Source organism: Danio aesculapii, chromosome 21, assembly GCF_903798145.1.
Source record: "Danio aesculapii chromosome 21, fDanAes4.1, whole genome shotgun sequence".
In the NCBI taxonomy this organism is placed as follows: Eukaryota; Metazoa; Chordata; class Actinopteri; order Cypriniformes; family Danionidae; genus Danio; species Danio aesculapii.
Window position 1 is genome coordinate 42,639,343 of NC_079455.1, and position 15,193 is coordinate 42,654,535.

A 15,193-nucleotide genomic window follows, 5' to 3' on the forward strand; every position below is an offset into this window, starting at 1 on the left:
GGATGAGTGTAACGGAGGCCAGCTAGTAAGTGCTGTGCAGGTAAACCTCACTCCTCTGACCTCTAAAGGTGCTCTAGCGACAGACGCTATAGGCCACGTTCTTTAGCCTCCTTGGTAGAGCAACCGACTCCCACGCGGAAGGTTGCCGGTTCAATACCAGCTCGGAGTAAGTTGGGTGGCGTAGGACCGGCGGGGTTACACACACACACACACACACACACACACACACACACACACACACACACACACAGTGAACTCCTAGAGACTCATCACATTATTATCACAGAAACGCATGTTTATGCTACTTATATTTTCTTTTTAAGTTCAATTTGTGTTAAGGAGTTTGGTTTCTCAAGTGAAACACTACAGGGGAGAGTGGAGTTTATATCTAAATATTTAGCAGTGTTTACAGCATAGAATTCATTAAAATAGAAGTATAATAATATTAATTATTTTACTTTTAATATAATATTAATTAATATAATATTAATATTAATTATTTTACTTTTAATTTTTTTTTTTTTTTTTATTATTTAAAAAAAAGCACCTAAATAGTTTTGCAATTTGTGTTGTGTTTTTTTCAGTTGAATAAAAGTCTAGTTTCCATTCATATATTTCATTATTTAAAAATTTTGTAAAAATCTCATCTCGTTCTTCTGACCCAATCTCATGTCTCGTCTCATCACGTGGAGTAAGCATCTTGTCAGACCCCTACTACTTAATAATAACAACAATGATAATAACAATATTTTTTATCTAAATGTAATATATGGCAACATATAAATAAAAGTAGTCATTATAAAAGATTATAAGACACAAAAAAGATTAGCCTATGTGTTAGCTATTTTAAGTGGTTTTATGTTTTAGAACAGAATACTGAATATTCTCCATAAATCTGTACACAAATACAGGCCCATATGTGACTTTTAAATTAATATGGAAAATGAATGCATGCTTTTACTAAAACTAATAATTTAAAAAACGTGTGTGCATGTAGAACAGTAATATGTACAAAACAAAGCAAAAAAATGTAAGTTAAGCGTCATTATGAACGTTTTACATTATAACTAACATGGTTCAAACGACTGATCTGCGACAGAGAAACTACGCTTTTGGAAAACTTTCATCACTACTTCATACCTTTTACAAATGATGCATGTACTATGGTAATTCAGCAACAAGTTATGTCAGTGTTTGGGAAACACATCCCAGATTAGCATTCAAATTCATCAAAACATCTTTACTTTTTTCTTCGTGTTTTTACAACAGAATATTAAAAGTATGCGCTACTTTCATAACCTTTGTGTGATCTTTGGAGTTATGAGGATAAACCTGCAGCCAGGATTTCCTGCAAATGAGAATGATTTAATGATGACAGAACTTCAGTCTGAACTGGCTTTTAACAGTGATTTGACAAACTCCTCATTTCTAAACGAGGTGAAAACATTCAGGGCCTGAAAGTCCCAGCAGTCCAATGAGGAAACACTGAGCTGAATGAATAAATGAGTCACATCCTCAAATACTTCAGTAAAAGAGGAAGAGCAGAAACAGAGACACCACAGATGACAAAACAGGAACCAAGGAGTGGTTTTCTACAGGTGAAGAACCACTTTCCGTAAAATCCTGCAATCTGATTGGTCCTTGCAAATGAATAGTGTGCACTTAGTGTGCGCCCACTTTTTCCATTATTATTTCCAAGTATTTTACATGTTTGTATTATATTCAGTAGGCTTAAAAACAAAGACAAAGCTACAAAATCACTACATTACAGAGTTCGAATTGAAAACGGGTCAGAAAAACAACACTGTGAACTTTTATTAATAAGGAAGAGAACTACAATCCCATGATGCACTGCAGACAGCACTATTCATTCACAGCTGTTCAAATGTTGACTGTATTTCAAGTTTATTTCTAAATGTGTATATACATGAACATTAAAGTATTTTAAAAGCGTATTGAGAGTTGATTGAGGCATTTGTGGTGTTATATGGAGGGTTTTCAGCAAAGCATCATGGGTAATGTAGTTTTCAATAGGCTTTTTAAAAGAAATAAACTTTTGTTTTGTTTATGAACCAAACGGGAAGCTTTGAGATCACAACATTACAGACTTCGAAAAAAAAAATGGACAAAAATTCAACACTGTAAACTTCTATTAGTAAGGGAGAGAACTACAATCCCATGAGGCACTGCAAACAGCACTATCCATTTACAGCTGTGCAAATGTTGACTTCTCTACTTCAGGTTTATTGCTAAATATTTGTATATACAAGAGTATTAAAGTATTTTGAGAGTGTATTGAGAGTTGATTGTGGCATTTGTGGTGTTATATGGTGGATTTTCAGCAAAGCATCATGGGTAATGTAGTTTTCAATAGGCTTTTCAAAAAAATAAACTCGTTTTGTTTTTTAAACCAAACAAGAAGCTACGAGATCACAACATTACAGACTTCAAATTGAAAACTGATCAAAAACACAACTCTGTGAATTTCTATTAGTAAGGGAGAGAACTACAATCCCATGAGGCACTGCTGACAGCACTATTCATTTATAGCTGTTCAATTGTTGACTACTCCACTTCAGGTTTATTGCTAAACATTTGTATATAAAAGAATATTAAAGTGTTTTGAGAGTGTACAGAAAGTTGATTGTGGCATTTGTGGTGTTATATTTGAGCGGGTGGAGCTTGATGGTGCGCTTCGACCCTCATTGGTGGATTTTCAGCAAAGCATCATGGGTAATGTAGTCTTTCCCTGCACAAATGTAACTATCAAAAGGAATTTTTATGCAAAAACTAAAAATACCTCATCATTTATTCTCTCTCATAACCTCTATGAATTTCTTTCTTCTGTTAAACACAAAAGAAGATATTTTGAAAAATGTTGGTTACCGTTGCCTTGCAAAGTTGAAAAAAATATTATGGAGGTCAATGGGTACCAGGTACAAGGATTTAAAACTATATATATATCTTTATTTGTTTTGTTCAAACTTTTTTGAACAACTGAAGGGTGAGTAAATGATGGTAGAGTTTTCATTTTGGGGTGAAATGTCCCTTAAACTAATTTTTTAAAATATGCTAAATTAAGCTAGTTTGCCTACATGAAAGGAAATAGTGATTATTTTTGTTTGGTTCTTACCTGTAACATGTTCAGTAGGAGTGAGCGGAATTTGGTTCCCTCCACCATGAACAGAGCCATCTTGTCGCAGAGTTTGGCAGCGGTGGCGGCGAAGCTCCGGTCGCTGACGGCCTTGCGGTAAATGGTCTGCACGATCTGGCTGAGCGTCTCCTCGGATTCGGCTGAGTTCTGCGCCTCCTCCATGAAGCTTGTGAGCTGCGCCTCCACACCGCTGCTGTTATTCCTCATGCTGTTCAGGATCTCTAATAATCGATCCATTCGGCTGCGTTGAGGGCCAGCCGTCGCCACTGGAACCTCTTCCTGCCAATCAGAAAACAGGCATCATCAACACTGACAAATAGTGAGTGTTTATTTATATATGCATTTATTCTACACACTTAGACATGCATACATCATTCTTTTATTTGATTTATTCATCCATCCATCTGTCTATTTATCTATCTGTCCGGCATCCATCCGTCCATCCATCTATCTATCTATCTGTCCAGCATCCATCCATCCATCCATCTATCCATCTATCCATCTATCCATCTATCTATCTATCTATCTATCTATCTATCTATCTGTCTGTCTGTCTGTCTGTCTGTCTGTCTGTCTGTCTATCTATCTATCTATCTGTCTGTCTGTCTGTCTATCTATCTATCTGGCATCCATCCATCCATCCATCTATCTATCTGTCTGTCTGTCCCTCTGTCCGTCTATCCATCCATCTATCCATCCATCCATCCATCCATCCATCTATCTATCTATCTATCTATCTATCTATCTATCTATCTATCTATCTATCCGGCATCCATCCATCCGTCCGTCTATCTATCTATCTATCTATCTATCTATCTATCTATCTATCTATCTATCTATCTATCTATCTATCTATCTGTCTGTCTGTCTGTCTGTCTGTCTGTCTGTCTGTCTGTCTGTCTGTCTCTGTCTATCTGTCCGTCTATCCGTCCAGCATCCATCCATCCATCCATCCATCCGTCTGTCTGTCTGTCTGTCTGGCATCCATCCATCCATCCATCCATCCATCCATCCATCCATCCATCCATCCATCTATCTATCTATCTATCTATCTATCTATCTATCTATCTATCTATCTATCTATCTATCTATCTATCTATCTATCTATCTATCTATCTATCTATCTATCCGGCATCCATCCATCCGTCCGTCTATCTATCTATCTATCTATCTATCTATCTATCTATCTATCTATCTATCTATCTATCTATCTATCTATCTATCTATCTATCTATCTATCTATCTATCTATCTGTCTGTCTGTCTGTCTGTCTGTCTGTCTGTCTGTCTGTCTCTGTCTATCTGTCCGTCTATCCGTCCAGCATCCATCCATCCATCCATCTATCCATCCATCCATCCATCCATCCATCCATCCATCTATCTATCTATCTATCTATCTATCTATCTATCTATCTATCTATCTATCTATCTATCTATCTATCTATCCGGCATCCATCCATCCATCCATCCATTTATCTGTCTTTGTCTATCCATCTGTCTGTCCGTCCGTCCCTCTTTCTTCTCATCATCTATCCATTTTTTATTTCATTCATAGTTCTTACATTGTCCATTCATCCAGCCATCATTTCATTCAATACATCCATCAGTTTTTAATCTATCCATCCTTCAGTCCATCATTTTTCCTTTCAACTTATTCACCATTCATCTGTTTGTCCATCATTCCATTCATCCATCTAATAAATTCATAGATATATACATCCATTATTCTTTCATTTTATCCAACCATCATTCATTCATTCATTCATGTCCATCCATCCATCTATCTACCATCTTGTCATTCTTTTGACAATTCATCCTTCTTTCATTCTACCCATTCATCATTCTTTCATTTCATCCATAAATGTATTCATGTTTTTTCATTCATTCAATCATCATTCCATTGCTGCATTACATCCATTAATTCAATCCATCCATCCATCCATCCATCCATCCATCCATCCATCCATCCATCTTTATTCCATTCATTCTTTGTGCTTTCATTACATTCATAGTACTTACATTCTGTCCATTCATCCAGCCATCATTTCATTCAATTCATCAATCCATCCACCAGTTTTAAATTCATCCATCCATTCAGTCCATCATTTTTCTTTTCAATTCATCCACCATCCATCCTTTTGTCCATTGTTCCATCCATCCATCCATCCATCCATCCATCCATCCATCCATCCAATTAATTCATCCATGCATACATCCATTCTTCTTTCCTTCTATCCAACTATCATTCATTCATTCTATCATGTCCATCCATCCACCATCTTTTTATTCAATTTACAATTCATCCTTGTTCCATTCCACCCACTCATCACTCTTTCATTTGATCTATAAATTTATAAAATTTTTTATTCATTCAATCATCATTCCATTGCTACATTACATCAATTCCATCCATCTGTCTACAGTATCTACTAACCTATCTATCTTGCATTCTTTTCATCTATCCAACATAGTTCAATCCATCCATCGATTTTTAATCAATCCATCCTTCAGTCCATCATTTTTCCTTTCAATCTGTCCATCCATCCATTTAATTAATCATCCATCCCTCCATCCTCCATTTTATCTAATCATCATTCATTCATTCGACCATGTCCATGCATCCATTCAAATCAATCATCCATCCACCATCTTTTCATTGAATTTACAATTTATCCTTCTTTCATTCTACCCACTCATCATCCTTTCATTTTACCTATAAATATATTCACGATTTTTTTCATTCACTCAATCATCATTCCATTGCTTCATTACGTCAATTCCATCCATCTATCTATCTACTAACCTATCTATCTTACATTCTTTTCATCTATCCAACATAGTTCTTTCATTCGGTTTATTCATCCAGCCATAATTTCATTCAATAGCATCAATCCATCCATCAGTTTACAATTTATCTATCCTTCAATCCATTATTTCCTTTCAATTTATCCACCATCCATCCATCCATCCATCCAATTAATTCATCCATACATCCATCCATTCTTCCTTCATTTTATCCAACCATCATTCATTCATTCTATCGTGTCATGTCATCCATCCATCCACCATCTTTTCATTCACTTTACAATACTCATGCTTCTTTCATTCTACTCATTCATCATTCTTTCATTCCATCCATAAATGTATTCATGTTTATTTCCTTCATTCAATCATCATTCCATTGCTTTATTACATCAATCAATCCATCTATCTACTAACCTATCCATCTTACATTCTTCTCAGATGTGTTATTATTTCATTCATTCCGTTCTTTCATTTCATTTATAGTTCTTCATTCTGTCCATTTATACAGCCATCACTTCATTCAATGGAAACATCAGTCCATCCATCCTTCAGTACATCATTTTCCTTTCAATTTATCCACCATCCAGCCGTTAAATGAATCCATCCTTTCATTCAACCCATCTACTTAATTGATTCATCCATCTATCCATCCATCAATCATTCTTTTTATCCATACATCATTCTTTCATTATATTCATCAATCAATTGATTAATTGTTGATCAATTCATCATTTCGTTGATCAATTAATCCATCTATCAGATTTTGTTCAATGCATTCATCGATTTATTTTTATTCTATCCATTATACTTTCCATCCATCCAGCTTTCATTCATCATCAATCCATGCTTCATTTTCAATCTATCCATTCCTCTATACAACTTTCAATCCATTTATCCTTCTATCCATCTTTCTACCCATCCTCCTGCACAGTCAATTAACCAATCATCCATCCAGTCATTCTTTTATTAAAAAACTGCTTTTATTCTAGCCGAAATAAAACAAATAAGACTTTCTCCAGAAGAAAAAATATTAGAGGAATTACTGTGAAAAATTCCTTACTCTGTTAAACAACATTTTTGAAAAAAATATCATATCTCAACAATCACCTTGTCTTTTAATCTCCTCCTCAGTCTCTCTTTGGACGACTGCAGTAAGCAGATCTTCCCGCTCTCCGTTTTCTCCTCCTGCTTGTCTTCTTTCTTCTTCTCCTCTTCTTTCGGTTCATCCTTCACTCCTTTCTCCATGTGGATCTCCGGCTCCTCCTGTTTTACATTCTCTGTCTCTTTGGTATTGCGTGCGGGGCCCCTATCGGCCCCTGAAGGTCCTTGACTGAAGCAGTTGGTCTGGTGTTTTGGGTTTTGATGCCAGCGGCGGTTCTGGCTGTATCCGTGATGAGGGCCGCTTTGTCGCACACCTTGATTTTGCTGGCCCTGGTAACCCCGCCCACTTTGCTTTAAGCCAGCTCCTGATTGGTGGTCTGAGTTGGGCTGTTGCGTCTGATTGGTCGGCTGGTGCTGCTGCGGCTGAAGTCCTTGTTGCTGCTGTTGAGGATTTGGAGATTTCCCACCAGTCCCTCCTCCTCCTCCTCCTCCTCCTCCTCCTCCAGGCAGGCGTTGCTGTTTCCTACAAAAAAAACAACAATAAAAGGAGCCTGTTGAATGACAATGTCAATGACAACTGTTTTAGGTGGTTGCAAGGCATTGTTGGCAGGTATTGTTAGGTGTTGGAGGACTGGTAATCAAAGCGGTAGTCAAGAGTGTTATGTGGTTGCAGAGGAACTCTGGGTACAAGTATTGTAAAAAAATAAATAAATAAAAAACAATAAAATAAAACAGAATAAAATAAAACTAAAACAGAATAGAATAGAATATAATAAAAAAGAATAAAATAAATAAATAAAACTAAAACAAAAAAGTAAAATAAAATAAAAACAGAATAGAATAGAATAAAACAGAACAAAATAGAATAGAATAAAATAAAAGAAAATAAAAATAAAACAGAATAGAATAGAATAAAATAAAACAGAATAAAATAAAATAAAACAGAATAGAACAGAATAAAATAAAATAAAACAGAATAAAATAAAATAAAACAGAATAAAATAAAATAAAACAGAATAGAATAGAATAAAATAAAACAGAATAGAATAAAGTAAAACAGAATAGAATAGAATAAAGTAAAACAGAATAAAATAGAATAAAGTAAAACAGAATAGAATAGAATAGAATAAAGTAAAACAGAATAGAATAAAGTAAAACAGAATAGAATAAAGTAAAACAGAATAGAATAAAGTAAAACAGAATAGAATAAAGTAAAACAGAATAGAATAGAATAGAATAGAATAAAGTAAAACAGAATAGAATAAAGTAAAACAGAATAGAATAGAATAAAGTAAAACAGAATAGAATAAAGTAAAACAGAATAGAATAAAGTAAAACAGAATAGAATAGAATAAAGTAAAACAGAATAGAATAAAGTAAAACAGAATAGAATAAAGTAAAACAGAATAGAATAGAATAAAGTAAAACAGAATAGAATAAAGTAAAACAGAATAGAATGGAATAAAGTAAAACAGAATAGAATAGAATAAAGTAAAACAGAATAGAATGGAATAAAGTAAAACAGAATAAAATAGAATAAAATAAAACAGAATAGAATAAAGTAAAATAAAACAGAATAGAATAAAATAAAACAGAATAGAATAGAATAAAGTAAAACAGAATGGAATAAAGTAAAACAGAATAGAATAGAATAAAGTAAAACAGAATAGAATAAAGTAAAACAGAATAAAATAGAATAAAGTAAAACAGAATAGAATAGAATAAAGTAAAACAGAATAGAATAAAGTAAAACAGAATAAAATAGAATAAAGTAAAACAGAATAAAATAGAATAAAGTAAAACAGAATAGAATAAAGTAAAACAGAATAAAATAGAATAGAATAGAATAAAGTAAAACAGAATAGAATAAAGTAAAACAGAATAGAATGGAATAAAGTAAAACAGAATAGAATGGAATAAAGTAAAACAGAATAAAATAGAATAAAGTAAAACAGAATAGAATAAAGTAAAACAGAATAGAATGGAATAAAGTAAAACAGAATAGAATGGAATAAAGTAAAACAGAATAAAATAAAGTAAAACAGAATAGAATGGAATAAAGTAAAACAGAATAGAATGGAATAAAGTAAAACAGAATAAAATAGAATAAAGTAAAACAGAATAGAATAGAATAAAATAAAACAGAATAAAATAAAGTAAAACAGAATAGAATAGAATAAAATAAAACAGAATAAAATAAAGTAAAACCGAATAGAATAGAATAAAGTAAAACAGAATAGAATAGAATAAAATAAAACAGAATAGAATAGAATAAAGTAAAACAGAATAGAATAGAATAAAATAAAACAGAATAGAATAGAATAAAGTAAAACAGAATAGAATAGAATAAAATAAAACAGAATAGAATAAAGTAAAACAAAATAGAATAAAATAAAACAGAATAAAATAAAGTAAAACAGAATAGAATAGAATAAAGTAAAACAGAATAAAATAGAATAAAGTAAAACAGAATAGAATAAAATAAAACAGAATAAAATAAAGTAAAACAGAATAGAATAGAATAAAACAGAATAGAATAAAATAAAGTAAAACAGAATAGAATGGAATAAAGTAAAACAGAATAGAATGGAATAAAGTAAAACAGAATAAAATAGAATAAAGTAAAACAGAATAGAATAGAATAAAGTAAAACAGAATAAAATAGAATAAAGTAAAACAGAATAAAATAGAATAAAGTAAAACAGAATAGAATAGAATAAAATAAAACAGAATAAAATAAAGTAAAACAGAATAGAATAGAATAAAGTAAAACAGAATAAAATAGAATAAAGTAAAACAGAATAAAATAGAATAAAGTAAAACAGAATAAAATAGAATAAAGTAAAACAGAATAAAATAGAATAAAGTAAAACAGAATAGAATAAAATAAAACAGAATAAAATAAAGTAAAACAGAATAGAATAGAATAAAACAGAATAGAATAAAAAAGAATAGAAAACAGAATAAAATAAAATAGAAAAGAATAAAATAAAATAAAACGCAACACAAACTGATAAACTAATTATTTCACTAATTAGTTAATTATTTCTCATATGACTATTGCCTGCACTTAATTTTATGAATGTTCTAAGAAATTAAATAAACAAATAAATAAATGCACAAAAATAAACCAAAGAAATAAAAGTAAAGAAATAAAAAAATACTCAAATATAGAAGTGAATGTAAAGATTTAAATAAAGGCACAAAAATGCAGTAAAATGAACAATAAAGCGAGGAAATTAATTCACAATAACAAACAAACAAACAAATGCATAAACTCAATAAAAATAAAAACAACAAAAAGTAATATAAATATATATATATGAAATACATTTAAATAATACAAAGATATAAACAAACAAAACATTTAAAAAAATCCAAAAATAAGTACATAAACGCATCAGATGAAAAATTCAAATGATAAATCACATTCATACAAATGCACTAATAAAAACTAAAAGAAGAAAAATACATAAAAATACAAAGTAATGCATGAATGAACGAGTAAAAGAATGAATTCAGATCGATCTTGAATGCATGTCGATAAACACACAATGAATGACTTAATATTATATGCTTGATTTCCTAACTGAAGGATGATGACTAGAACAATAACAACACAGCTTTAATCATTGCAATAAAATAAATCCATGTGACATGAGCATTTAAAGCAGCAGACGACTTAATATTGCCATGATTAATATGTGTGGATGCTTATACATAATCATTTCTGGTGTTAACAGGCCTCAACCCCAAATATGAGCAATAGTAACAGCGATGATGGACTAATAATAACTGTAGCCACTCACGACGTGTTAATGTGTGTGTGTAATGATTTTCTGCAGATGTGAGTCAACAGTTAAACATGTTTGCACCAGACTGACGGATGATCCAACCAGCACTGGATTATGAGCTTCACAGTGTGTACATTACATGTGTACATATACATACTGTATGTGCGGTGTGTGTGTGTATGTGTGTCTGCATGCATTAACATCAGTCTGTTAGCACGCATCATTAAAGGGTCACGTAACCCCCGTCTCAGCAGGGTTATTTCACACCTCTAGTTTGGAAAGTGGGTGAGTACAGCTTTGTTTAGGTGGGGGTGTCGAATAGGGAAGGGTTTGCATGTAAAGGGGAGTTTCAGTACGAGCATGCGCTGATTTTCAGAGGCAACACAAATACAGACGGAAATAGTTTGATTGAGGTGTTTACAAGTTAACATTCGGAGAGCAGCATTTACAGTGGATCAGTCCATAATATTGTAGTGATATTAACTGTAGACGTAGTAACTAAATCATTTTGACTAAGGTTTGTCTTTAAAAACTGAAAGTATACTGCTGACGATACGAACTAACTTTCCCTCTGAATAAAGATAAACAAAAAACGCCGATCACACGCACTTACCAAATCTATAGAGACAGGACGTCTTTTTTAAAAGAAGACGAGGGCAAATCTGGATTTCATCATTCGCAGTTGCTAAAAGCTCTCGAGTGAAAAAAAAAAGTTCCTTACAAACGCATTCCTGGCGCGTGTTAGCAGACCACTGTAATCCACATGCGAGTCCAGCTGCGCTCTCATAGCGGGGTATTGGAAACAAAACCGTCGCTGTAGGACATTTAAACACAACACTGATGACACGTGTCTCAGAATAACTCTTTCACTTGTTTTAATAACGGTTGGCAACACAACGTGGCGTCTCTCTGCCGTCTGAACACTGTAACCGGTGAAAACTTTCATCATAGCTATTATGCATATTAATGAAGTTGCACCTTTCACAATAGAGCGCGCTGATTGGTTTGAACCAAGTCTTGAATTAATAATGCAAAAACAAAGAACTTTCACTTTATTTGTGAAATATGTGTGTCCTTATTGTGTTTTTAGCAACGTGGGACTGTCAACATCTCAGAAAATGTGTTTCGTGCCGCTTAAATTATCAGAGATGTCATGCTCTGACAACTTCAAATCTGACAATTTATGCTTTTCCCCCAAAAGACATATTTGGATTCAGGAAATTTGCTAACTGTACAAACAACTAGATTTTATTTGGCAGAAATCTAACCCCATAGGAAACGAGACACTTTTAAAAGTAAATTTCTTTCAAAAAAATGAATCACAATAATAGGATGTACATAGGATGTAATAGGAGGGACAGTAGCTCTGGACTGGGCAACTGGGGTGGTGGTTCCCATTTTTAAGAAGGGGGACCGGAGGGTGTGCTCCAACTATAGGGGAATGACATTCCTCAGCCTCCCGGGGAAAGCCTATGCCAGGGTACTGGAGTGGAGGATCCGGCCAATGGTTGAACCTAGGATCCAGGAGGAGCAATGCGGCACACTGGACCAGCTTTATACCCTCACCAGGGTGCTCGAGGTTTCATGGGAGTATGCCCAACCAGTCCACAAGTGTTTTGTGGACTTGGAGAAGGCATTCGACCGTGTCCCTCGTGGCATTCTGTATAGGGTGCTCTGGGAGTATAAGGTCAGAGGCGCTCTGTTAAGGGCCGTCTTGTCCTTGTATGAACAGAGTAGGAGTTTGGTTCGCATTGCCGACAATAAGTCAGACTTGTTTCCAGTGCATGTTGGACATCGGCGGGGCTGCCCCTTGTCATCAATTCTGTTCATAACTTTTATGGACAGAATTTCAAGATGCTGCCTTGGGCTGGCAGGGTGTCCGGTTTGGGGACAACAGGATTTCATCTCTGTTATTCGCAGACAATGTTGTTTTGTTGGCTTCATCAAACATGGACCTTCAGTGTGCACTGGGGCGGTTTGTTGCCAAGTGTGATGCGGTTGGGATGAGAATCAGCACCTTGAAGTCCGAGGCCATGGTGCTTTACCGGAAAAAGATGGTTTGCTATCTCCAGGTTGGAGGAAAGTCCTTACCCCGGGTCGAGGACTTCAAGTATCTCTGGGTTTTGTTCACGAGTGAGGGAAGGATGGAAAGTGAGATTGACAGGAGGATTGGTGCAGCGGCAGACGTAATGCGGTCGATGGACCAGTCTGTTGTGGTAAAAGAGGAGCTGACGCGAAAGGCAAAGCTCTCACTTTATCGGTCAATCTATATTCCTACTCTCACCTATGGTCATGAGTTTTGGGTCATGACTGAAAGGACAAGATCTCGGATACAATTGGCCGAAATGAGTTTCCTTCGAAGGGTGGCAGGGCGCACTCTTATAGATAGGGTGAGGAGCTCTGTCACCCGGGAGGAGCTCAAAGTAGAGCCGCTGCTCCTCCACATCGAGAGAAGTCAGCTGAGGTGGCTCGGGCATCTGTTTCGGATGCCTCTTGGACGTCTACCTAGAGAGGTGTTCCAGGCATGTCCCACCAGGAGGAGGCCTAAGGGAAGACCCAGGACACACTGGAGGGACTATATCTCTCGGCTGGCCTGGGAACGCCTTGGGTTGCCCCTGGAGGAGCTGGAGGAACTGTCTGGGGAGAGGGAAGTCTGGGGTTCTCTCCTAAGACTGCTGCCCCCGGGACCCGGCCCCGGAAAAGCGACAGAAAATGAATGAATGAATGAACAGGATGTAGTCACAAAATCGGAACTGACCATCAAGATCTGGAGCAAAAATACAAATTACAGCTGGCCTCTTTGTGCTCCTTCTTGACTTGAATTGTTTACTTGCCATGTCACTTCCGTTTTTGTTCTCCCACTCATTTTTTCACATATTCAATGCTGAAAAACAAATCAGATTGCTCTCCTTAAATGATGCCTGACACCGATTCAACATGCTGAATCCTGACGTTGATGATGTGATGATTTCTGAAATAATGCTGGAGTAATGATGCTGGAAATTCAGTTTTGCATCACAGAAATAAATCTCATACTCCAATATGTTTACATGAAAATAGGTATTTTAAACTGCAGTAACACTTCACAATCTTGCTGTATTTTTAGACGCTTTCTTAGTGAGCGTGAGCCTTTCAGAAGCTTTAAACACATGATCGCTCTTGTAAACATCTATATTTTAAAATTACGGCTACTGCTGGTATGAAGACGGGAAACTGTGTGGAGGGTTAACAGACGTAAAGCCTGAAGAATGAGAAGGTCAGCAGCTCCACGTCTTCATCTCCGTCTGTCATTCAGCACGCTGGCCTGAAATAAACCTCGAGCTGTCAGTGAACCTCAGTGTTTTACACAGCACTGAATGCCACACTTTACAACCCTTCAGAGGTGACGTGTGTTAATGACCACTGGGGGACATCTTCAGCTTTCAAGTGCTCACTGCGTGTTTCTTAAAGAGACAGTGTACTTAATATGTGCCCTCTGGAAGAAGATTCAGAAGAATCAAAAGCTCTTCTAATAGATTTATTAACTTTTGTTCCTGAGGCCATACGGCTTTATAACCTTAGATTTTGGCAAGTTTACATTTTTAATATGTTTTTTTGTTGTTGTTTTTTTAAGTAGTATTTATGATATATTTTATATTTAAGGTATATTTATGAAGTTATTATGAAGCATGCTTGATTGTTTTTTTAATATTGTTTGTGAGTGATTTTTGTTTTTAAGCGTTTTTGTTGTGTCATGACGCTACTGCCCTAATTTAATTGCCCCTGGCGGAATTAAAGGCTGATTTATATATCTGCGTCAAGCGCACGGGTATGCTACGGCGCAGCCTACACATGGACGCATAGCCCTCGCGGTAGCTGTCGGCAACGCTGACATGCACCTCTCAAAAAATGTAACTATGCATAGCACAGGCTCTGTGATTGGTCGGCTTGGTATCGTTGACGAATGTGGGCGGAGGTGAGAGCCGCGCGAGCCCTATGCAGCGAGTGTTTACAAGTGTGGAGTCTCGTGAAGGAGCTCCGGATGGAGACTGTTGTTTTGTGTTTACCTTACGATTAAAGTTGTTGCACGTCTGCCGATTCCTGCCTCAAAATAAGCGAGTTTGAGCCATTTGTACATTAAGATAGCGTTCAGAAAAAAACAAAACACCAGCAAAGAAACTCGACATGGAGGAACATAAAACCTACTGCAAGCTAGCGTTTCGGAAGTGTTATTGCAGAGCAACAGAAACAGCATGCAGAAGTATAAATGCTCGGCTACGCACATTGCATGCGCCGTGGGTCACGCCGATCACTTGACGCAGAAGTATAAACCAGGCTTTAGGAAGTTGTTAAACTTAAAC

General features: G+C 35.3%; 1 protein-coding gene across 1 annotated transcript in view; it reads right to left on the bottom strand.

Annotated features, from left to right (window-relative positions):
* The window catches only part of ctif (CBP80/20-dependent translation initiation factor), a 152,020-nt gene that overhangs the window by 34,170 nt on the left and 102,657 nt on the right, over positions 1–15,193 (bottom strand). The window contains exons 10-11 of the mRNA XM_056446694.1: positions 7,066–7,582; positions 3,134–3,433 (exon numbers count right to left, since the gene is read on the bottom strand). Coding sequence (XP_056302669.1) covers positions 3,134–3,433; positions 7,066–7,582 — 817 coding nt within the window. The remainder of the gene's footprint in view (positions 1–3,133; positions 3,434–7,065; positions 7,583–15,193) is intronic.